Source organism: Cibotium barometz, chromosome 17, assembly GCF_041138505.1.
Source record: "Cibotium barometz isolate CiBa-2024 chromosome 17, ASM4113850v1, whole genome shotgun sequence".
NCBI lineage: Eukaryota > Viridiplantae > Streptophyta > Polypodiopsida > Cyatheales > Cibotiaceae > Cibotium > Cibotium barometz.
Window position 1 is genome coordinate 22,168,523 of NC_141062.1, and position 25,891 is coordinate 22,194,413.

Here is a 25,891-nt window from a genome sequence, read left to right on the forward strand (position 1 = left end):
TGAAATGATGACTCCCATATTTAAGGCAATAAAATGATGACCACATCGTTTCCTATTTGTATACATTCACCCATATGCTTTCTATTTGCAATCCTATCTATTTAAGACAATAAAATGATGACTCCCCATATCTTTCTATTTTTATGCATTCACCCATATACTTTTTATTTAAGGTCCACAATTCTCTATAAAAAGCCTCAAAAGGCTCATTCAACCAGTAGAGGGAAGGAAAGAGAGGAGGAGAGCAAAGGGGTGGGAGAAAGCATCTTCTATGGTTGTATTACTTAAATACCAAGTCAGAAGTCAGTGACATTTAATTAATATACATCAAATTGATTATCTGAATGTACATATACAATAAAGGTGATATATACATATACATACAAAAAGTTTTGAATTAATTTGTCTAAATATATATGCACTCTCATTCACCTCTATTCTCTCTCTTGCCTTGACAAAGGGGCAGGCGCTGCTCTAGCGTGCCAGATTTGCCCCTCTATACTTTACAAGGCTGCTATCTTTAGGTCCTGTGATTTCTGCAGGTGAAGGATCCGCCAGAGCGAGCTACCGAGGGGGTTAAAATCGCCCCGACAGTCTACTGCTCGGAAGCATCCAAATCTCTGCAGCTCTAAACAAACCCGTCTGTCTTGCAGTATCCGAGTTTGAGGAGCTCGAATAAATTTTAAAAAAAGTGACATCATCAATGGTCTTATTAATACTTACGATTAGATTTTCGCAGACCTTACATATGCCCTTATTTTAGCTTGGCACGATTTTCCATTAGAAATAGAAAATGGCTATCCATTACATTAGTTGATAGGTTTTCTTGGGTAGCCTTTGTAATTAATTTTAATCAAGGAAACTCAAACGTCGCTTCTTCCCCTTCATCCCCACCATCTCGTTGCATTTCACCTAAAAGAAAAAAACGTTCACCCTATTTGCAAGTGTCTGTGTAGCAGTTTTACAACATACTTCTAATGTCTTATCAATTTCAAGAACAATGTAACAGGCAGGGTATGCTATTGACAACATGACAAATCTGCCCAGGTTGATTGCAGCAAGCAACAGGTGATTGCCCTGGTGAGCAGCCACCCGAAACATCGCCAAAATCAAACAGATGGTGGCATAGGACAAGAAGGGCTGTATGAAGGCATATCACGTTGGAACGTGTGCAGGTGGTCCATAACTAACAACTGTAGTAGGTTGGAAATGATCCAAGGTTTGGATCGTATCCTCTAAATCACAAGCCATATTTCCACCTTGACTACAAGAGGAGTTAAAAGTATCCGTGAGTTTTACCCTTTCCCATTTTCTTGCTCCCCATCCACCAGTTTAATGCAGTTGAGTCGGATATTATTGCAGTTATTAATTGCATACAGAGCGCTTGATGCCAAAATAGTCCCTCTCGAGGTACTCATACCACGGCTTTTCAAAATGCCATCTTGTCTCCTCTACACATTTCACATTTGGGCCGGATTTCATGACAAAAACTTTCCTGGCACACTGACTTACAGAACATGCATATTCTGGGAAGTAATCGATGTGAGCCACACCTAACTGTAAGTAATCCAAGTGAGAAGCAAAGAAGCCAGCTTCATAACTATATCCAATGATGTACCGCACAATGCAATGGCTTTTACACACAGAGCTGGCAAGACAAGGTTGGTAACTGGTCAGGGGAAATCCCTATGCTTGAGAACCAGAGGCCCAATCATCGTCCACACTGTAATTACAATTGACAAATCCACAAGTGAGGACAGAAAAAGAAAATCACATAGCAACCTAAATTAATCAAATAAAACACCAGTACTTCGGTTTTGCCCCTACCATAGAAGCCTGCAGCTAACCACTGATTGATCACTTTCACCCACACTGTTGACCAACCAAAATCAATGCTCCACCTGAAGTTGGGCAAAAAAAACACCCTTAGCCAAATGTATGTACAAACTTACATATGTAGTAAGAATATGCACATGCACATGTACAGCATATGTATGTGTATGGCTTACGCATGTGCATGCATGGTTCGAAAGTGTGGGTGTGGGTGTGTAAGTGTATCCAATTGAGTTCCAGTTCTAAACTTTCTGTATAGCCTCCTTACTTTTGGATTGTCTGTTCCAAGTCCCAGCCGATGAAGAGCATAACAAAATACATCGCACCCAAGCAGAATACAAAGTGAAAAAAACCATAACCATAAGGTGTCTTCTCGCTTCTCTCCCCTTCGTCCTTCTGAAACTGTGATATAATCATAAGCATGAGAAAACCTAGGTTGACTACTAAACACTCGGATCCATAATAAGCAAAGCTGGTACATCTCCGAGAAAGATTTCCAGCTAGCTGTGTTGAAACTTTAACTTACTGAGAGTGACTTTGGTTCAATGCCAGTCGAAAAAGCAGCAAGTATCAGTGTAAATGCTCCCAGCAGAAAACTCTGCCAAAATGATTCAATACCTGGTGAGACGCAATCACACTCATGCATGCACACGCTCATCCACACACACATACATGAAAGCCATTGCAGCAGAGTGACGAGGTTAGCACCAATATCAAAATCAGAAACTGAATTCCAGCACCAAGAAGGAACGAAGAATGTTATGGTCACATTGGCATATTATTCGTTTCTTTCACCAAGATTCACGAGCTGCACTCCCCCCTGCTTTGCATCACTGCCGCCGCCCCCCCCTTCGCCGGCCCTCGCTCTGTCCCTGCGCTGCCCCCTGCTCGTGCCTGTGCCCCCTTCCCCCCTACGCACTACTTGCTCCTGCCCGCCTACAATCTTTGCTGCCACCGTCGCCCCCTGCTTTCACCGACGCCGCCCCCCTGCCCTTTTTCTTCTACTTGTGCCCCTTCGCCAGTCCTCTCTCTCTTCTTTTGCCCCCCTCAGCCTCCGCCTGTGCCGCCCCCTACCCTTTTTTTCTATCTTCCCTCCTTCCCTTCTCCTTACTCCAATTCAAGGTGGTTCCAAACGTAGTGAACGATACGTTTAGTACATTTGGAAAACATGCTGAAAAGATTTCAAACGTAATGAACGCTACCCCCCATATATATATATATATAGTATTAGTAAGTGCTTTAATATGTTCATTGATGAATTTTATTTCAAATATATATATATATATATATAGTTTACTTATAAAATTTTGAAATAAAATTCATCAATGAACATATTAAAGATATATATATATATATATAGTTTACTTATAAAATTTTGAAATAAAATTCAAAATTCATCAATGAACATATTAAAGCACTTACTAATATATATATATATATATATATATAGTTTACTTATAAAATTTTGAAATAAAATTCATCAATGAACATATTAAAGCACTTACTAATACTATACAACCTTTAGTTTCAATTTTGCGGGAGGAAGCGAGAGAGAGAGAGAGAGAGAGAGAGAGAGAGACTTCAGCGTGTGCGGGAGAGAGAGAGAGAGAGAGAGAGAGAGAGACTTGAGTGCCGCATAGAGACGCCCGCAGGAGAAGACTTGAGCGCCGCATAGAGGCTGCCACACGCATGTAAGAAAAAAAAAGAAAAAAAACGACGTTGACTTGCGTTCGTTTTTTGAACTTGTAAAATCAAAAGTGCACGTTCACTAACGTTTCCAAACGTTAGTGAACGTTCCAAACGTAGTTTGGATGCAACTCTGCCCCCGTTGGTTTTTTCTGTTTTCTTTTCTCCCCCCCTCCCCCCCTATTCGTGCCTCTTGTCTAGTCACCCCCCCTTCTTCCGTCGTCGTCGGCAGCGCCCTCAGCTAGTGGGCTGTTCCTTATTTTCGGCAAGTTTCGGCCTCTTTTGGTCTTCGCGACCAGGAGGTCTCCATGGCAGCCGCTCCGTCTCCCCCGACCGAGGCTGCCGCTACTTGCCTTTCATTTTCCGAAGCGGACTTGCAACTTCTCGCTACAACTGTTGCATCCCTAGAGGCCTCCCCTCTGGTTTGCAAGATTGTCAGTAGCCGCCCCGCGCGTGGCCAACTCAAAGATCTCCTTCAGGCTAGCCTTCTAGGTGCACCTGCAAAGATCGCAGATATATATCCATTGGGGTGTGGCTACTACCAGGTTGAGTTCGACTCACCAGCGGCGTCTGATCTTGCCATGTGGCTGAGCCTTGTTGCATTGCGTACGGCCCAGGCCTTCTTTGCACGATGGCAACACAGCTTCGACCCGGCATTTGACCCTCTAGTTGGAGTTTCAAGCTTTCCCATGACAATAAGGACTGGTTGCGCATTCTGACGCGCTCCCCTGAACTCGTCTTTGAGTCGCTCAAGGTAGTGGGGCAGTAGAAACCGTTGCTTAAGGTCATAGACGAACTCGTCCCACACATAAGCTGCCATACCTGCTCTGGTGTGGGCATGAGCCCATTGAGTCCACCAAGGAATGGCCTCACCTTCCAAGTACCAACTGGCTAAGATCACTCTGTCAGTATCTATTTTCCTCACTGCGGCAAAGTAAGCTTCAAATTGATGTAAATGAATAAAGACTTGTGGGATCGAGTTTACCATTATACTTACTGAAATTCATTTTCTCGGGAAAATGATTGGAGGGCGCCACCGGTGTCAATCTCGCGTCCACAGCTCTGAGGTAACGCTCGTGTTCCACACGTCGCATGGCGTCGTCTTCTCGTTGTCGGATCTCCAATGCACGCATCTGCAACTCAAGCAAGGAGCTTGGCCGCGACTGTGACCCCGCGAGAGGGTCCCTGTGACAAGGATCTGGTATCTAGGATACGGAAGGAGAGGGAGGAGGAGATGGAAAACGCGACGCTAAGAGCGGGTACGCTCCTCCAGAGCCAAGATCTGCGCCTTCTGCTCATCCAACTTGGCAGTCTGTTCTGCGATTGCTCGCATCATCTGCTGGAACATGTCTGTGACACAAGCCTGGTGCCCTAGTTGGGCTGCCTTGTGCACTCTGGTCCCATGGTTCTTGGTCTCTCTCGTCGTCGAAGCTCGCCACAGTAGGAAAATGCAATTCCTTTCCGGAACGCAATCTGACCATCCACTATCTGTGTGGGAGACCTCTGGAGGCTAAAAACCAACCGTCCTTCGAGGGACAGGAGTCACTCCAAAAGGGGTAGTCCACCGGCGTCTACAAACCAACCACACAAGCGAGAAAAAATTCTAGTTTCTTTGTTGAATCTTTGTACTTGAAGTAGGCTCTGATACCACTGTAATATGCGGAAGCTTCGGAGAAAGATCGGTAACTTCAAAACTCAGAATTCAGCACTCTTTTCGCGACGGAAATTAACGCACAAACTTGAAAGGAGAAGTGCAGAAAATAGAGAGAGAGAGAGAGAGAGAGAGAGAGGGAGAGATGGAGAGGACACAATATTGGGTCCCAATTACCCTTTGTAGGGCCCCCACCACGGAGGGTGTATTTGCTTTATTAGTATGATGACAAACTTGAAAGAAAATACAGCAATCTTGGACCTTTTCTTGGCTGGGAATACCCTGCCCTTGACCTGAATCCTTCATCCCTTTGCATTACCAAGCCCTTGGCTGTCTTGGCCCCTTGGATTGCTTGAGCACTTGGTGAATGATGAGATGAATGATTGGGATTATGGCCTCCACTATTTATACTTCCCATCAGGAGCAGTCGGCTGGTTTACTTTACCTCCACGACTTGTTTTAATAATATTAAATGTTGAAAAAGCCACGCTTTCACACTGGACTGTCCTGGCTGCCTCTGTGGGCTGCTGTCCAGTCCAGCGCAGGCTGCTGGGCAGCGCCTCGGCACTGGCCGCCTGCAGTCCAGGCTGCCCTAAGGGCTAGCCAACTGGCTGGGCTGGCCCAAGAGCCAGTCGGCTGCTTGGCCAAGCCCTCTTGGGCTGGCCGACAGCCTGCCCAGCCCTTCCTTGGGCTGGTGGGCAAGTCCTGTGGCTGCTTGGCCCCATTTTTGGGTGGCCCATAGCCTTCCCTGTGTCCAAATCTGCTGCATACCTACATCTACACAGCTATCTCATATCTAGTGGCAGACCAAACATACAGAACAACTGACATCGTTCCAGAGGGAGACTGAGATGGATCCCTGGCTGACTCGTCCCAGACTTGGCTCACATGGGACCAGTTCACCATCCCAGGTCCTGCACCTTCTGTACAGAAAAGTCTACGTGGCATCCAAGTGCGGGATGCACGTGACACCATGCCATGGCTTCATTCTGGACTCAAGCCGGTGACAGAGTTACTGGAGATTTCTTTAATATAACTGGCCCCCACGGGATGAGAGACGGTATTTGCAGGCTGCGTGGCCCGGATGGAGCTATTGTTTCTGATCCCCCACATGTGAGCCATCGCCACGGATTTCTTCCGATCTCTTCTCACTAGTGCCCCATTATCCCCAGGTGATGGATGCGCGCAAGAGAGTTTAAAGGCACACGAGAGAGGTGGTTCCCCTCTCCCTTCGATCTTTCTTATTGACCCCTTTCACTTCAGAGGAGCTGGCAGAGGCGGTGACGGTGCTACCCAGAGGCAAATGCTCGGGGGCGGATGGGCTTCATGTCTCTTTCTTTCTTCGCCCTTGGGACCTCATGGAAGGTGGCCTTCGCGCTGCCTTCAATGAGATTATGCTCACAGGTGCCATGCCAGAGAGGCTCACAAAGGGCTTGATACATTTGATTCCCAAGGAGGGTAATGACAGATAGGAGATATCCGGCAATGGAGACTCACAGAGGGCTTGATACATCTGATTCCCAAGGAGGGTAGTGACAGATAGGAGATCCGGCAATGGAGACTTATCACCCTTCTAGGGACGGCCTATAAGATTTTGGCCAAGGCCATCAACAGGCGACTTCAGCCTTTTCTCCCAGACTTGATCCACGACACTCAGACATGTTTTGTTCAAGATCGGGGCATCTTGTAAAACATCTTTACCTTTTAGGAGGCAACAGCTTCGGCCAGGATGCGGGTCCAGGACCTCATTGTGCTACTCCTAGACTTTAACAAAAAGCTTATGACAGGGTGGACTGGAGCTTTCTGGAGGGCACAGTGAGTCAGATGGGATTTCCCATGGAGTGGATTCGTGGAGTCTCAGGACTTTATTCAACATCACACAGCCAAGTTCTCATTCAAGGAGCCCAAGGCGACAGATTCCCCCTTTCCCGCTTGGTTCGACAGGGCTGTCCTCTGGCGCCGTACCTTTTCCTATTTGTCGCTGAGGCCATGAGTAGTTTTCTCTCCACCCAAGACACTGGACTTTAGGGATTGCGCCTTCCCCTCCGCACACAGGAGGAGCTACTAGACTCAGAGTTTGCAAACATCACAGCAACCTACCTTGCTGGAGATGTTGGGATTCTCTAGAGATTTGCAGAGGCGATCGAGATTTTCTGCCGAGCATCAAAAGCGCAGATCACCTGGCACAAGTCACGTAGTTTTTAGGTAGGCTCAACACCCGCCCCGACTTGGACACCAGTTGAGGCTTTCCAGTGGATCCCGAGGGGCACTCCAGTCTGCTACCTCGATTGCCAGGTTGGCATTGATTCTCTCCCAAGCAACAGCTCACTCCACTTCTTCTGAGTATTCGAAAGAAGCTCTTATACTCGAGCTCGACGAGGCTATCCCTAGCAGGCAGAGTGGTGGTAGCGAACCAAGTGAGAGAATGTGCAACGAAAGAAGGGAAAGTGGAAACACAGGAGGGAGAGAGAGAGAGAGAGAGAAAGATGGAGAGGAAACACAGGTGAGAACCTGCTCTCAATATAGGTACCAGGAAAGCTCCACAAGCAATCTCCACAGCAACTCAGCTACAAAAGTAACGGAACAAGCTGCCACGTATACCATGATAGAATGTGCAGCGGAAGAAGGGAAAGTGGAAACACAGGGGAGAGAGAGAGAGAGAGAGAGAGAGAGAGAGAGAGAGATGGAGAGGAAACACACGTGAGAACCTGCTCTCAATATCATCATCAAAAGGAATACATGTCTCGAGCAAGAGGGAAGAACCTCGTAAGTGAGGGATTGCAGCTAGACAAGCTAGGCAAGCAATGCAAGCAGTAAAATATGAGGGAGGCATGCCGGCTATATATACCTCTACATGACGGCAGACGACTAGTGATATATACCTCCACGACTGGGGGAAAATCCCAAGACCATAAAATGGGGAATAAATATGGGTAAAATATGAGTGAGGGATGACCAGCCCCTCTGACTAACATGGTCAGCCCTAGAGGCTAAAATAGGACACCAAATAGGAAGCCAGCAAGTAGGGGATGATGTCTAACACCAAGTACTCCTTGCCACCATGTGGTACATCACTTCGTGCTTGGCCTTTTCCCGAGCATGTATTGGCTAGGTACAACGTTTGATCTGGAACTTCTTGTGGGCTGGAAGTGATGTGAGGCCAGCCAGGGCCAAGGTGGCATGGAGAGTGATCATTCAGCCACATGACAGAGGGGGGCTTGCATCGATCCCGCTATACAAAACCGTGCCCTGCTGGGCAAGTTGATTGTCAGAGGACTCCTACCCGGTGGTGAGCCTTGGAAGGATTTCCTCTTGGCTCAGATTTAGGCCCGCACTCCGAGCCTTGGAGGCCCGTGGCCACAGAGTACTAGATGGATCCTCACAAAGATGCAAGCCCACGGTTTTAGCACTACCTTTAAGGACAGATTCGCAGCCAGTCTACTTCGTGCTTAGGATCATCTCAGGCCAGCCCTCAGACAGAGTGCTCCAATGGCCTCAAAGGAGCAGCTTCGGCAGCCATTACTCTGGAACCCCTAATCCATTTACCCAGTGGCCACATGCTAGGGGCCCAACCACATATATCCTGGGGCGCCTTGAGCATGGGACCAACCAAGTCTCTCAGAGATTGGATTGCACATAGGCAGTTACCTCAGGAGGAGCAAGAGAGAGGCCTGAGAGGGATCCAGGGTAGAGACAAGCTCAGCATTGACATCGACTCAGCTATTCCTCAGGAGTGATTGACTCCTATTCCAAACCCAACCCCCTATTTAGCCCGTCGTGGTTGTACTTAGCCCTTTGTGGCTGGTTTTTTCTTTACTAATTGAAGCATCTTTATCCCAGGGAAGAAAAAAACACACTCGAGCCCATGGTACATAAAGACCATGTTTAATCAGACTTGCCTTTGATTATGATTTCTAGGATACTCACCTACAAGCATGGCACGTACCCCTGAACATCACAAACCTGCCAACCGTGCCACCAATGGAGTGTGTGGGGAGGGAAATAATGGGAGGCTTAGACCCATATAAAACAAAACTGACACACATGCATGAGGACATACATTAGAACAAGCCTGTGTGTTCACACATGAATACAACATTTTTGTGTGTGTTTATTGTGTATGAAGGCATGTGCTTAGAAGGAAATACAGTCAGACATTCTTCTGTAATCACAGGTGAATGCATGCATGAACATGTGTGCACATATTTATTGAGAGACACATGCATGAGAAGCATGTGTAACCATGCACGTGTTAGCGTGTATCTGCATGTGTAGATATAAAACAAAACTGACACACATGCATGAGGACATACATTAGAACAAGCCTGTGTGTTCACACATGAATAGAACATTTTTGTGTGTGTTTATTGTGTATGAAGGCATGTGCTTAGAAGGAAATACACTCAGACATTCTTCTGTAATCACAGGTGAATGCATGCATGAACATGTGTGCACATATTTATTGAGAGACACATGCATGAGAAGCATGTGTAACCATGCACGTGTTAGCGTGTATCTGCATGTGTGGATATGCGTTAGCACATATCTATGTGTGCAAGCAATATCAAACACATACATCTGCATATAAACACTGAGGCATATGTAGATATGTGTTAGCACATATCTATGTGTGCAAGCAATATCAAACACATACATCTGCATATAAACACTGAGGCAGTAGTTTTCCATTTATACCAGGACAAGTGTTCGTTGGAATACAGCCAAAAAAGCCTTGGATGCCTACTCCAATGCAGTATACCAATCACTCTTACCAGCACTGTGATCCAGTCTCCTCTTCCATTTAGCCTTGGCTTTGAATTACAAACTTCTGAAGCAGGTTCACTGCAACACCAAGGGATTTTTAAGCAACCAGTTTTCTTCTGACAATAAAAAACAACCTGAATTGTGATAGTTAAGCTATAAGCATTCACAGTAGAGAATTAATCTCGTACACATACCTCAGCAACGCAGACCAACCTAGGAAAACTATGTACAATGCCATCAATCCAGATGTTAGCAACCCTGCATTAACCTGCACTTTACATTCAGACAAAGAAACACCAGTGTCCATCTTAGACATCAAAGTCTTGCCAAATGGAATAAAAACATCACATTGTTTTAAATTAGGTCATGTCTTCCTGTGGAAAAATAGCTTACAAGTTTTAAAGAATACCTTGGAATGCAACGATATACTTGTCATTACTTGGATCAAAATCAACGACCATGTGATCAAAAAGATATTGAGGCCACATGACGCCTGTGGTGCAAACCAGATGTACATCATAGTAATCCCCAAAATGGAGACAGCAAAAGATCCAAGGGAAACACACAGCATTGGCATTTGGCTGCAAAAAGAAAAGAAATAAAACGAACATTGATGACACATCTTTAGTAAGGGGCATCACTAATTTTTACACAAGTTAAATTTGTTAATCTTGGAGATTGGTGGACAAATAAGAGAAATAGAAGAGGCTTTAGGACTTGGGAAGAATAAGGCGACATCCACAAGGCAGGACACAAACACACACTTTTTTTTTTGGTAATGTCTAGTGCAGTATATTTATATGTTCACAAATTTACAAAGATGGGAGATCTCCATAAAGGAGAGGAACCCAAATGTCAGAAACATAAACAGAAGAGCTCTATGCAAGAAGCATCCATATCACCCTCATGGCAGGCATCATATAAGGATTGCCGCAATAAGGCTCTGAAGAATTCATATGACTGTTGATTCAGCCTACCCAAGTATGCCATGTTGTGCTCACTCCAAATTGTTCAAAGAGCCCAATATCTCACCCAGAAAAGAAATAGTGAGTATTGGGACAAAGACTGCAATAATCTGCCAAAGAGCCAAAAATGTTTCCCAAATCTGTGACTCGGGAATCGGAGCCGAAGATAGCCTGAAATTCTGCTGAGGAGGGTCCTGGAACAAGGACATTGCCACAGCAGATGAAGAAAGGTCTCTGAGGGAGCTGAACATCTTAGACATGTGGATGGTGCAATGTGACGTTTGGCAAGTGTGACCCCAACTGATAATGTGCCTGTCAAACATCTCCAAAGAAAGAGTCTTTGCTTCAGTGGCATTTTACACTTCCATAACATGCGGAGATTCTTCCGCCACCAAGAGAGAGGCTTTCTCATATGCCACAAAGAATTGGCATGTTACTGAATCCATGGGGGAGGCTAAAAAAGCCTGTAAGCTTTGATGGAGGTCAAGGCTGGAAGGGGAACAGGATGAGTGCTTGCAGTAGATGAGCACAATTGCCAATCCATGAGCCTGTCTGTGTCAGCCATAGTTGGAATAGGTAAAAAAGGAAGCAATATATCAGCAATTTTCTTCCATATTGGCCTATGATGCATTCCCAATGCATAGGTAGCAGTGGCCCGAGGAAAGGATAAGACATATCCTCGATCATCCACCACATCATGTATGTACCTAATTCCCAGTTTCATAAGATTGTATGCCCGAACAGGTTCCTGCAAGGCAAGTGGAGTGTCAAAAATGGCACTCCAATGAATACTTTCCTTCCTCATGGAGTTCATCCCCAAGCAATTACGAGGAGCCCATTTGACCTTAGAGAGAACTTGTTTCCAGTCAAGTATTAAGGCAGTGGAAAAAGGACAGCCAGGTATCCTGCCTTGAAATCTCCCAATAACAACCTCCCAATGATCCGTAATCCAATGACCATAAGCTAAAGTCCTCATGTTGACACACATGGATGCTAACATACAAGTCCATGGCTGTTGAAGTGTGCAACATAGTAGCCTTCCTTGCAAGTACATGATATCTTATATTGAGAATATTGAGTCCACCATGCATCCTTGGGGAACACACCATTTCCATCTTCATCAGTCTCAAAGCTTTAACAGCAGATTTTGTCTTCCATAATATCTCCATAGCTTGAGACATAAAGGCTGAAATATCCCTGGAGGACCAATGCAATAAAGGCAAATAGAACTGAACATAAGACATCACTATGGATTGCACAATTCTGAGCCTGACATGAAGAGGCCAAGTAGATATCTTCCAGTATTCCAGCTTATGATGGAGTTTTTGGAAAATCCATTTTAGTTGCTGCTTTCTTGAGATATGCCATCCAATGGGATATCCCAAAGGTCTGACCACATCTCTGGAATGCACCACCTGCCCCGGCCAAAGAAAAGAATGCCAATCACATTCTTTCAGGGGTACTAATTTAGATTTATCAAAATTAATATGCAATCCAGCTGCCTGTCCATATAATGAGAGAGTGGCCATAAGCTTGCAAAGTTCCGTAGGAGAATTCTGTGGCATAAAGAAGGAATCATCTGCATATGCTTGTGCCAAGAAAGGTTTAGCCCCTGGGATTTTAAGACCAGTCATCTGTCCTGAGTCTGTTAGATGATCAAGATACATCAACAGAGGATGAGTGGCAATGGCATAGAAGAGAGCACTAAGAGGACAGCCCTGTCTAACCGATCGACCCAATATCCATGATCGAGACAAATGGCCCCCAAGAATGCATTGAGCAGTAGCGCCAGAGTATAGCCAATAAACAGCATTTGCCATCTTGGGACCAAAGCCCAGCTTTGTCATAATCTGAGAAATGAAATCCCATTGAACATTGTCAAATGCCTTAGCAATATCCACCTGCAATATCAGCACATCCTGACGAGAATACTTAGCATATTTAATTGCAGTCAAGGCATTGGATATATTGTCATGGATCTGTCTTCGCGGAGAAACCCATACTGATGAGGGTGAAGACCTGCATGGAGTATCCCATGAAGCCTATGCACTAACATTTTGGCAATAAGTTTGTAAATTACCGGCATCAATGTAATAGGCCTCCAATCAAATATGTGATCACACAGATGGTTTTTGGGCACAAGCTTGACTATGCCATGTTTCCAAGAATGCAGCAACTGATTTTCTTGCCATGCCACATTGATCATTCTCAAGAGGACCTCTTTCACATCATCCCAAAAAGAAATATAGAATTCCACTGTAAGGCCATCCCAGCCAGGGGACTTATATTTACTGAGGTGGAACAATGCATTATCCAGTTCTGTGTGAGTAAAAGGCCTCTCCAAAGCAAGAGCATTATCCGGCTCAACTATTGCAGAAACATATTGGAGTAACTCAGTCCTTGCATCAATCACTTGATTAGATGGGAAAGGAGGAGCAGAGAACAATTTCTGAAAATAGTTGTGGCATTCATCTTGGAGATCCAAAAAAGAATGAGTCTAAGAACCATCCAACTTCCTAACCCTTAAGCATGAGTTTTTCTTTCAAGTAGCATGCAACCCCTGAAAGAATGCTTTTGATGAGCAGCCCTTGTCCATGAGGGGCTTCATTCTCGCCCTTATCTGCCATTTGTGCAATTTCCTCTGATCATTAGCAGAAAGTTTTGATTGAGCACGTGATAGGTAATCCTTTTCTGAATCCATAAGTGGCCTAGATTGAGAAAACTCAGACAATTGTTGCACTGTCTCTTTTGGCCCCCTAATCTCATTCCTCCATTCAGTCATATGCCACTTGCCATACTCCCTAATGACATTTTGCATACGAGAGACAAAGCTGTCCCAAGCAAAATTCATGTCCTCCTGGGCATGCAATAGCAAAGGATGAATAGCAAATTTAATCATCTGCCGGAAATATATGTGCTGGAAATATGCGCTGTTAACATGCAACAATCTACTCGGGAAAAGTGGCAAATCATCCAGAGGCATGCCAAGCTGTAAATTCATCCACAATGGAGCATGGTCTGACAATCCCAATGAGAAATCTATTAGTAGATGAGGGCTGAAATCTGCAAATTGTTGTGGATAAAACAGATACCATCTGTCCAGCCTTGCCCAATATGTGGTAAGTGCATTATGGTGAAAGGTATATCCAGGGACCGACCCTTGAAGAAGTAGCCATAAATCTTCAGCCTGCAGAGACAGAAGCATGTCATCCCATTTCTGCCTTTCCAAAGATAGCATATGAGACCGTGAAGTGGTGTTATCCCTAGGCAGAGGGGAATTATTAAAATCCCCACAGATGAATGCATTGGATCTCCATGGATATCTGCATATAGAGTCCCACAATGTAGCCCTCATGGCCGAGGTCTGGGAGGCATACACTGATGCAAACTCAAGAATATCACCATTGACATTACATTGTATGACAATCCATCTGCCACTGCTGTCATTGAAGGCCAATTGAGGCTCCAACTCATGTCTCACCAATATGCATACACCTGAATAGGTAGCGGTACCAGCATAATATATATCATAACCATGCAAAAAGCCATGATGTCCAGCCATGGAGTGCTAATTGTGCTCTTGCAAACAAACAATATCTGGCTGCATTTTACGTACATAATTCCATAGAAGCCTCCACTTTGAAACATTGCAGAGGCTCTGTACATTATATGTAAAGCACTTAAGTGTTTGAAGCATAAAGGGGGTATGTACAAAAAAGTGAGGATAAAAGGAGAACTTCAAAGAGGCTAAGCCTCTGCCTGCATAGGCTGCACGCCTTCACTACTCATGTAGGACATAGCATTTTCCCCCTCCTCTGAATCACATATGGGGATGCCTTTCTTCAAGACCCCCACCCAATTTTGAAGGACAGGGGCGGAGGCTGAAGTAGAAGTCTGCAGGACACACACACACACACACACACACACACACACAATGTTATTAATGTCTAACAACAGACCACAAGGATCTACAGACAGTAAACAGAGGTAGTCCATAAAAATGCATCAATCATACAGAGGCCAGCAACCAGCAAATAGAACAGTGGCATGAATGAGTCCACGCACACCTGAAACCCAAAAAAAAATATTGACATGAATGAGTGCATGCATGCGTATGTGTATTACATGTCCTGTAGTGACGAGACCCCAAGGAATTTTGTACTACAGGCCATGGACCCCCAAGGCATTGTGTAACTAGACAACCTAGAGGACTTGCCAAATATGCGACCAAAATCTTTTCCTGCATTTAATTAAATAAAAACACAGCACACGATGTTACCAATTCTAAGGTTTTTTTTTAGTAATTTTCAAGGAGTTTGAGAGAGGATAAGCATGTGCCCACGCCCTTCTAATTTTAGGAAGTTCGAGAGGTCGATAACCACAAAGATCCTTCCTTGTTGCAGTGCAGGGAGGGAGACACACACACACACACACACACACACACACACACAGAGGGACACGCACAGGGACAGACAGAGAGAAAGGAGAGAGAGAGAGAGAGAGAGAGAGAGAGAGAGAGAGACGGGCACACAAGGAGGCTGAGAGAGGGACGCGCGCACAGGGAGAGAGTCGGAGAGAAGGGGGGAGAGACGGATGGAGAGAAAGAAAGAAAGAAAGAAAGATATATTAAGCGTCTACTAAAGACCCAATGGGCCTAAGAGACCAAAGTGATACAATAATGTCCATGGCATATCTCATCATGGAATGGAAAATAAAACAGAAAGAAAACATAAACATAGCTATGTCATTGGAGAGAGAGAGAGAGAGAGAGAGAGAGAGAGAGAGAGAGGACGTGCACACGAGGAGGCTGTGTGTGTGTGTGTGTGTGTGTGTGTGTGTGTGTAAGAGAGAGAGAGAGAGAGGCACGCACACACAGAGAGGCTGACAGAGAGGAGGAAGAACCTTGCTTGCGCCCATTAATAAACGCCTGGTAAGGCATTGATTAATGGGGATAACACAATTTCGTGAATAGATATATAACACAATTAGCAAGTGCTAAGAAGTACACCAAAGGAATGTGAAGAATAAGGTTTAGAGTGGCCACTTGGCACACATTGGACTAGGGGAAACAAACGAGCCATGGATGATGGGCATAAGAAGTATCTAGAGTGAATCCCAAATGGGAACTTGCCAATGTGTGATGGTCTTAGGCCTAATTGAATTAGCAAGTGCCTCATAGTTAGGCCCAAGACATTAATTGAGGGAACAAATAAGAGGTAAACCAAAGGGGTGTGAAGAATAAGCTTTAGAGTGGCCACTTGGCACACATTGGACTAGGGGAAATGGACGAGCTATGGGCGTAAGAAGTATTAGAGTGAATCCCAAATGGGGCTGCGAGGAACACGCACGAAGTACCCACAAGAATCCATTTGTGGCTGGGTGCCCTCAAGGTTTTCAGCTAACATAATATTGGTGAGAACCCATTTTCTTCTTACACAACCTTCTCACCAATTTTCCAACACTCCTCTGCTAGATGCAAGTTACACCTACTCCACCTGTTGTTTTCCAAGACAGTTTATCATTGCTTATGGGAGCGTTGTGGAGCACAGAGGACCTGGGTATCTATAGCCCAGCTCTTGGGCAGATTGAGGAGTGATCTTATCTATATTACTTGGGGTGCGATTGCATGGTTGACTCAGTCTTGCTTATAGACTCTTTTTGAGGGTAGGGAGCAGATCCTATTATACTTGTCCATAGGGGCATAGCTCAGAATGTTTGTTTCATGATATCCCCCAGTTACGATACAGACCAGCGAAGTACGCACCGCCTTCGTTGAGTTTTGACACCACCTGAGAAATTATTGCTAGTATCACAATGTGGCATATCTGGAAGACCAGAAGCTCTAAGGCCTTGGAGGGTATTCAGGTTTATGACACCCAGTGTATTTGCAGTAAATGGAATGACATCGTTCAGACACTTTTGGCCACCTTGGCCCACATACAGGGAGGGATCTCCTAGAGCTGCGCAGACAATGCAAATTTATGAGAGTGTAACAATGGTATTGTTTTATGGCAGCATAGTGCCCTCAATTGGTTGAGATCCCCATACCTTTTGGTTTGAGATCTCTCTTTGTATGATTTATTTACTTGATAGCTATTAATTTTCTTTCCTGAAAAAAATATAATAATAACTGTGTTCTCAGCTTTAAAATGCCCATAGCAACCTGAGCAACAACCATCCTCGATTAGCTGCCACTCTATCACTAGGAGGGCATGCCTATAAGTGGTGGATGAGTTTAAGAGATGTCATGTGCACATGTAAATTTGGTGTGACCTGGACATGCTTCCACTTGCAACTGCCTTTTAGGCAAGATCTGAGGACAAGTGTAAACGATTGGCGATCATTGTATAGATATAATCCCTCCTAGTAATCTTGTACATAAGACCCCTTAAAGACTAAGCAAGGTAGAGTAAGTGGAAGTGAAGAGGCAACTGATTGAAGAAGGATGTTACAATGCATTTATGCACAAACTATCGAGCCTTAAATAAGATTACGGTAAAGAATAAATATCCGTTGATGAGCTATTTAATAGGCTTCGAGGAACTGGATATTTTTCAAAAAAAGATCAGATTTCGATATCATCAAGTGGGCATTAGGTCGGAGGATATATTCAAAATGGCATTTGGACATTTTAAGTTCAAAGTTGTCTTTGGGATTAACCAATGTATCAATCACTTTTATGACATCTATAAATAGTGTCTTTGGGTCATTTTTTTAGAAATTTATGGTAGTATATGCCCTCGTGTTGCATTCTACTGACATTAATACCTCTCTCTCTCTCTCTCTCTCTCTCTCTCTCTCTCTCACACACACACACACACTCATTGTACTTATTGCACATCCAGATTCAGCTTTTTTAGTTCAGTACTTTTTCATTTTGTTGGGATGACAGAGGATACCCCACACAGGTACACTGATTTGTCTCATAGGCCGAGCTCGGTCTTTTGGAAGACATTAATAAAATCTTTCTTTCTTTCTTTCTTTCTTTCTTTCTTTCTCTCTTAATTTAAATTTGACCTACGTAAGATCAAAGAAAGAGCATATTGAACATCTAAGGAATGTGTTTCAATTGCCAGAGAGAATTCTCTCTTATTTGATATAAATCACTTTAAAAAAGCACTTGGTGATGAGGATAACCTAGTAGATGAGGAAATCTGTGTTGATAAACCCGAAGCAATTCTGGATATCTAATGAAGTAGCAAGTTTAACTTGGGAAAAGGTAAGCAATTTAAAGAAGATATTTTCTAGTTTTGTTTGCAAGAATGTAAACGTTACTCAAGGGAGTGAAGTGTTACGTATCTTGTAGTAACAAGATCCCCAAGGCATTGTATAACTAGGCGACCTAGAGGGCTTTCCAATGTGTGAAGAAGTGGCCAGACTATGGGTGTTAGGTCCAATTGAATGAGGAAGTTGCGTGATACTGTGGTCATGGTCAAGCAGGGGCCACTAAAAGTGGCTCCGAGGTACACATGATCATTGATGGGACAATCTCCACGGGGCCTCCCCTATACGTGAAGCTCAATCTGGATGTGTAGGGGCGCGAGGTGTTGAAAATCATTGTTAACCTTGGTTTTACCAAGGTTAACAATGAGATCTTGCCGTGTACAAAAAACCTGTAGAGCATCAAGGTGTCTCTGAAGCCCCTTGGCTGAATCTCATATGAGCACAATGTCATCTACGTAGAGTAGGAGGGGAATGAGGATGCCTACAAGTGGAGCACCTGGCCCATCTAGTCTGTCAATGAAGCTCAAGATCTCATCAATGTAAAGGCCAAAGAGAGTAGGCGATAAAGGGCGGCCCTGTTTCAGGCCTCTACAATCCAAGCTATAAGGAGTAGTAACATGTGCCTTCTAACCATGGCCCCTTTACATTGCTTGGTTGTCTTTATGCCAGGAATAATGCTGCTCAAACAAGAGAAAATATACACACAGCAAAAAGTATACTTGGTCTTTTTTCCAAAAAGGGATCCTTCTATTAGTTAGAAAGGGACCAGCCTACAAGGCAGAGTACAAACACTGCAACAGCAGTAAAAGAAACACAACAAGGGCACTTCCTCCACGGCTGGCCACCCTTGAAAGAAGGCCATATTGCTATTACAAAAGTAGAAAACCACACTAGCGACCTACTCTTGAGTGCCGACACCTACATCCCAACCTCCAAAGAGGGCAGGCCTAGCCACCACATGTTCATCTCGAGGGCAAAGCCTCTCTACTAGACAGCAACAAAATATAGCGAACTGGCGGAGGGGGGCCCTGTGAAACTTCAATCTTCCCCCTGAGAGGCCAATCCAGAGCCAAGGCAGAGGGAACCCACTGAACTTCACTCCGTGTGACCCGAGGAACGACAAGGATGAGGAGGGGGGGGGGGAGGGGGAGAGGAGGCTGACTGGAGGAGGGGGGCTCCTTGTGAGGAACGTGCTGCTGGGCCGACTCCGAGGGAAGGGTCCAGGCACCTCAAAGGGAGGAGATTGTGGGGTGTGGGCCCGGGCCTTGCGGGGTCGCTGTCATGGCTGGTGAGCTCGAATCTTGGGGTGGCTCTAGGGAGGTCTAATGGCTCATAACGGTTCTCTGTGGGAACCCTTGCCGTGAGGTGAGGACCCTCCTCTGTAAGAGAACTGCATCAATCGTCACGATGGCATTAGCCTAGCCTGGCAGTGGGCTGCCAACCCTGGTCCTGCTCCATCAACTGCTAGGGTGCATCCGTGAGTCTCACCGGCACCTGGTTGACGTTGCGCATCCGTAGGGGGGCAAAGGGAATTGTACTCAACAAGGGCTGGACGAGGGCTCTGCTCCTGAAGCCGCACCCACCTAATGTCTGGGGGTCCGGCCAGTCGACGAGTGCCGTCGAGGGCAGGCACGGGCAAGGCGACCCATCTATTTGCGAATGAAATACTGACCCGAATGCCCAGAGAACTCCACTTGAGAGTGACACAGGGATATACAGTTGTGGCCCTACTTGAGCGATAGTGCTTGTAGGCCCGTTTCCAGGAGCCCAGAACTAAGGGTTGGCTCTTCGACCTCCTCGTCACACCAGCCTTGGATGTATGGAGTAGATTTTTGGGGACCAGATCTATCAGACTAGGACTGGCAGCATGTGGAGAGGCTCGACATCATGGTGTTCTCTTGCATGATTCACAGCAACCATCAGTTCCACATGCGATCATTCAGGCAGAGTTCGTTGGTGGTATGTGCATTTTTTCACAGAGTCTCCTACCTCCACCGCAATAGCACGATGAGCCCCCACGGATTCCCAAGGCTTGCCCTGGAGTCCGCATGACTTCTCGCACTTGAGGGTGACACTAGAGCATGGTATGCCCAAGTTTCCACTTGGTTCTCAGGGGATGGGCTCCAGATGACCACCTTCCACCCCTTCAGTACAGTACTGCTTGGACTCCCCTTTTCTGCAGCTCTCTCGTGTGAACATCAACCCGAATGTCTAGTTCGATCTCCTTAGCCTCCACATACACAACACATGGATTGCTCCTTCGAAGCTGTCAGCAAAGATGCACTTCTACAGAGATCATTTCCTCATGCTCATACAGGATGGTTTCATCCAGCAGCCAGACTACCTTGGTATTCACTGTTAGGTATTCAGAGTTAGTCTGGAGTCTGGTCAAGTGTCCTTATCTGCTGCCTGTCTCATCTCTGCATCTCTTAAATGTGTTTTTGTCCAGCCGCCCTGTCCCCTTAACCCGCCTCCTCTTAGCCGCTTCTATGCAATGGACTTCCCAAACCAGCGCTGCCTGGGACTCTTCCTACTGGAGCTTTGCAGACACAGAGATACACCACTAAGAGAGTGTCAACCACAACCCCACCACCCCTCCTTCCTTGCCAGCCGACCATCACCAATTTCTTCATGGCCCAGGAAGAGAATATCTGCATAGTGGACCCTGCAGGTGGTCCACCACAGGATACCTCAGCTCTGCTCCGTCCCCGAGGAGTCACTTTGGAACGGGCTTGCACGCTTCAACGTACCTGACGTCCCCAGCCCACGGGACACCGACCACGATCCTCCCATTAACTCCAGATCCAAGACATGCTCTATCGCCATCACACCACCTTCCCACATACTATGACACAAGGGGATCTCTCGACCACACTTAGTATGCTCGAAATACTTGAGAGAGGTGTACCCTCTAATGGAGGATAATGTGCCCCACATGCTTCATATTCTCATGGACTCCATGAGAAGACGTTTATGATGGCCTTTTCACTCTTGACCCAGATAGCCCTTTAGAGGAGCTTACGAGAGGCTTTACAGAGGTACTACATACCTCGGCAGCATATGCTTTCCCATATACTATAGCTGCCTCTAAGCCCTTGAGCAGTACTATTCCGCAGAATAGCTGGTATGATGACAAATGCCGAGAGACCCGAGCTCAGCTACAGAGAGAGGTCGCCCTTGGGGCATGTACACACAGACAGGCCACGACGCTCTTCCGACGCTTTGTGCGAAAGAAGACGCGGGATTACCTGGCAAAGCTCGAGGCAGAGTTGTACCAATTATTCTTGAGTCAGGACAGAAAGAGGGCTTGGAAAATGTTCCAGGAGAGGCAGCCACCTACCCCAATCACGGCACCTAAGACTTGGCACGAGTATGCAATGTCCCTATATGATGTACCTGGACAGCCTCCCATTCCGTGCCCGCCATCACCTCGACTGGATCATTGCGTTTTCTTCACTTTGCGGATGGTGCTAGATGCGATTGATAGACTACACATAGGGAGGGTGCAAGATCATGAAGGTCTCGCAGCTGAACATTTCTCATATGCACGGGATACTCTGGCACCGATCCTTGTACACATGTTTAATAGAGCTACGTGTGAAGGTTTCCCAGCTAGTTGGACAGATACTTGTGCCATTGCTTAAGAGCGGGGATCCCATGATGCCCAGTAACTATCGTACGATCATGATTGGCCATTATCTGGCTACGATATACGGATCCATCTTGGAGCATGAGATGAGCCGGTGGGCAAAGAGGCAGGGACAGAGAGCAACTGGACAGGCTGGTTTTAGGAGGGGATACACCACACCGGATCATATACTCACCCTCAGAGCTCTTATTGAGGAGGGACGAGCACGAGGACAGAGGATATATTGTTGTTTTGTGGACTTCCGCAAAGCATTTGATACGGTACCACGTGCCAGGCTTATGAGGAGACTACAGGAATCAGGATATTGGTGTCCCTGAGGAGATGCAATGGGGAGTATACCCTTTGTATGAGTCAGTGATAGGCAGAGAACGTGCCCCAAGGGGCTTGTCGGATGCAGTGAACAGTACTATTGGGGTGAAGCAGGGCTGCCCGCTTTCACCAACGCTCTTTGGGCTATACATTGATGAGGTCTCACACTATGTGGATAGATTGGGTGGCCCAGGGGCGAGCCTAGCTGGGGTGTTGATACCCATCCTACTATATACAGATGACATTGTGCTTATCTCAGACACTCCTGAGGGACTACAGAGACACTTGGATGCATTGCAGTCTTTTTGTGTGGACAAAGATCTCACAGTGAACCTTGGTAAAACTAAGGTTATGACATTTAATACCACACAAGCATGGGTGACTAGAACACAGACGCAGTTTACGTTTAGAGGAGAGCCAGTTGAGTATGTCAGATCCTATGTGTACCTGGGGGTGACCTTCAGAGGGCCACAGTTTTCTATGAGGGAGGCAACATAGGCTAGCACGAGGATTTGCAGCTTTGGGGGCACTTGAGAGATAGTGCGCAGACATACAGTTTTGGGAGCCACGCACGAAACTATGGCTATTTGACACTCTGGTTACATCGACTCTTCTCTATGGAGCGGAGATATGGGGGCCTAGTCTTTTCCATAAGAGGAGGGAGCCACTGGCAGGACAGGACGGACCAGAGAGAGACTATCACGATGGATGGCAGCATATGGAGAGGCCATTAGTGATGATGATTGCACACATGATTCAGAGCAAGTCATCTGTACCACATGAGATCATCAAGGCAGAGATGGGGGCTGCCCCAGTGGTTACTGACACTTTGTTCCGTGCAGTTACTTTTCTCCATAGAATATGGAAGCTCCCTCAGCAGAAATACCCTCGCCTAGTTCTCACTTCCTCCAAACAGCTTGCAGATGAGGGAGACACCCAGTGTTGGTATGCCCACATGCGCACATGGCTGGCCTTGCATGACATGAGTATTGATGCACTCCCGCCTTTTGCTTACAGCCTGGACTGCCCGTTCTTAGATCTCGGCCGTTTCAGAGCTGAATCAGGTGATCAGGATGGACATTGTGAGACTAGATACAGAGAGGACATAGGTCAGGCCCCCACAGCCGTTGGGCACAAAAATGGCACACAACCATAGTCATTTTCTACACTTCTCTTCGGACGGGTTTATTATACACCATGCTTACATAGACACACACCTCTCACATGGTATTCGGAGTGCTATTGGACAGATTCGCACCTCTTCACACCGGTTGAGGATAGAGACAGGTCGATATGAGGATATATCACTAGAGGACCGCATATGCCAGCTTTGCCATCAAGAGGTGGAGTTGGAGGAACACTATATATGTCGTTGTCAGTGTTGCAATGAAACGTGTTTCATTCCATCGGAATGAAATGAAACATTTCATAAACGTTTCATTGGAATGAAACGCGTTTCTTTCATGCTGCCTGGGAAAACCTACGTTTTTCAACGTTTTCTATCCAGAGAGCACGTTTTTCGAAGAAAAAAATGTCTACAGCCGACTGGAAAATCGATTGAAGGAGCTCCTGCCTTGCACAAATCAGCTCCTACCAGCTCCTCCTGCACTTCCGAGGTTCCGTGCCCGCCAGCTCTCAAGGTGGTTGTGCTGATTTGTACTTTTTTTCCTTTGATTTTGTTAAAAAAACACAGATTTTGAAATTTGGGGGTTTTCATGCCAGGGTGCCAATCCTGGCCCTGCTTTTGTCAAGATGCCTCGCACTAAGGATGCCATGTGGGCCCATGTCACTCCTGTATCTAAATATGGTGGTTCAGGCACACAAAAGTGGAAATGCAATTTTTGCAGGGTTTGCTCAGGAGGGTCCATAATCCGTGTTAAGGCCCGTTTCACAGGTTTAGCCGGGGAAGGCATTGATGCATGCAAACTTGTGCCTACAAACATCAAAGCCGAGCTACAAGAATGGAAAAGACAGCAACTGGCAGGACGCAGTTGTGGGCCTGTGCTTGAGGATATTGGGGTTAGTGAGGATACATGAGGCATCAAAGAGAACACGGTTGGGTTAGAGAAAGATGCACAGAGCCAAGCAGGATTTGGGGGTGTTGGTAGTTCCACTCCCATGGCAACACGAATCCCTTTGCCCACAGCACCCAAAGCCTCTCTAAAGAGGGCAAGCATTCAAGCAAGCATGCAAAAGCAAGCAATTAATGTCACGTGCATCCCGCACTTGGATGCCACGTAGACATTTCTGTACAAAAGGTGCAGGACCTGGGATGGTGAACTGGTCTCATGTGAGCCCAGTCCGGGACGAGTCAGCCAGGGATCCATCTCAGTCGTCCGAGGTCAGGTGTGCATTGTCCTGCACATGAGTCCAAGGTCAGGTGTGCACTGTCCTGCACATGAAACAGTGCCAGTCCGCGCTGTGAGTCTCCCTCTAGAATGATGTCAGTGGTTCTGTGTATCTGGTATGGTACCGGATGCCAGATCATTGAGTAGATAGTGGTTAGGACAAGGGGCCTGCCCATAGGGCTACCCCGGATCTGAGTGTGGGCATGGGAATGGTGTAGAACCACCCCCATGAGGGCCAGGAAGGCCCAAGCTGAACCCACCAGCCATGGAGGGGCTGTAGGACAGCCCTAGGGCAAAGATAAGGCTATTTCCAGGAGCTTACAGCCTTTATATGGCTGTAGGGCAAGTATGGGGCAGCCCATACAGGCTGCCCAGCCCTGGGATTGTGGACAAAAGATGTGCCCAGACCTTCAAAAGCAGGCGCCTGATGTCCAGCCAGCCAGGAAGAGATGCACAGAATTCAAGGGATTTTTTCCAGCATTTAATGGGATTTTTCAGCATTTAATGCTGAATTCCCAGTCGTGGGACAATTCTGGGCTGGCCGACTACTTCTATACTGGCCGACTGCTCCTGAGGAGAAGTATAAATAGTGGAGGCCATAATCCCAATGATTCATCTCATTTTTCACCAAGTGCTCAAGCAAACCAAGGGGCCAAGATAGCCAAGGGCTTGCTAACACAAAGGGGTGAAGGATTCAGGTCAAGGGCAGGGTATTCCCAGCCAAGAAAAGGTCCAAGATTGCTGTATTTTCTTTCAGTTTTCTCATCATTCCAATAAAACAAATACACCATTCGTGGTGGGGGCCCTACATAGGGTAATTGGGACCCAATATTGTGTCCTATCCATCTCTCTCTCTCTCTCTTTATTTTCTGCACTTCTCCTTTCAAGTGTTGTGCGTTAATTTCCGTCGCGAAAAGAGTGCTGAATTCTGAGTTTTGAAGTTACCGTTCTTTCTCCGAAGCTTGCGCATATTACAATTAAAGATGCAACTAGGGAACTCACTGGGCTTTTCATCCAATGTGCTTTGTCTTTTCACATTGTGCGCACACCAAAATGGAAAAAGGCCATGAGGGCAATCAGCCGCATTGGATGTGAGTAGGAGGGACCCTCCTATGAGACCTTGCGCACTAAAGAGCTCAGAAGAGAGCAACAAGCAATGGAGGTGGAGACGGAGCCGTTAAAAGCCACTTGGAGCAAGTATGGTTGCACATTGTTATGTGACAGGTGCTCAGATATACGCAAGAGGAATGTGTACAATATTATGGTGTCCTCTTGCAAGGGCACTATGTTTTTGTGTGCCATTGATGCATCTATGCCTGGGACAGTGGTAACAGGAGCATTTATATGGTAACACCTCCGCAAGGCTATCATGGAGATAGGCCCACAAAACATAGTGAAAGTGGTCATTGATAATGGTAGCAACTGTGTCTCTATGGGACGGATGCTAGAGGATGAGTTCCCG

The 25,891-nt window shown here is 46.1% G+C and overlaps 2 protein-coding genes across 3 annotated transcripts in view; both read right to left on the reverse strand.

Moving 5' to 3' along the window:
* Window positions 1-959: 959 nt before the first annotated feature.
* The window catches only part of LOC147629785 (uncharacterized), a 51,573-nt gene continuing 26,641 nt past the window's right edge, over window positions 960-25,891 (reverse strand). For both annotated transcript variants that reach the window (XM_086811311.1, XM_086811310.1), the window contains exons 6-12: window positions 10,344-10,515; window positions 10,129-10,202; window positions 9,943-10,012; window positions 2,360-2,431; window positions 2,102-2,235; window positions 1,828-1,901; window positions 960-1,723 (exon numbers count right to left, since the gene is read on the reverse strand). In XM_086811311.1, the coding sequence (XP_086667437.1) occupies window positions 1,674-1,723; window positions 1,828-1,901; window positions 2,102-2,235; window positions 2,360-2,431; window positions 9,943-10,012; window positions 10,129-10,202; window positions 10,344-10,515 (646 nt within the window). In that variant the 3' untranslated portion in view covers window positions 960-1,673. The remainder of the gene's footprint in view (window positions 1,724-1,827; window positions 1,902-2,101; window positions 2,236-2,359; window positions 2,432-9,942; window positions 10,013-10,128; window positions 10,203-10,343; window positions 10,516-25,891) is intronic.
* Window positions 10,946-11,876, reverse strand: LOC147629786 (uncharacterized). Its single transcript, XM_086811907.1, is given in 1 exon segment — window positions 10,946-11,876. A coding segment is annotated over 1 exon segment (930 nt). The 5' UTR covers window position 11,876.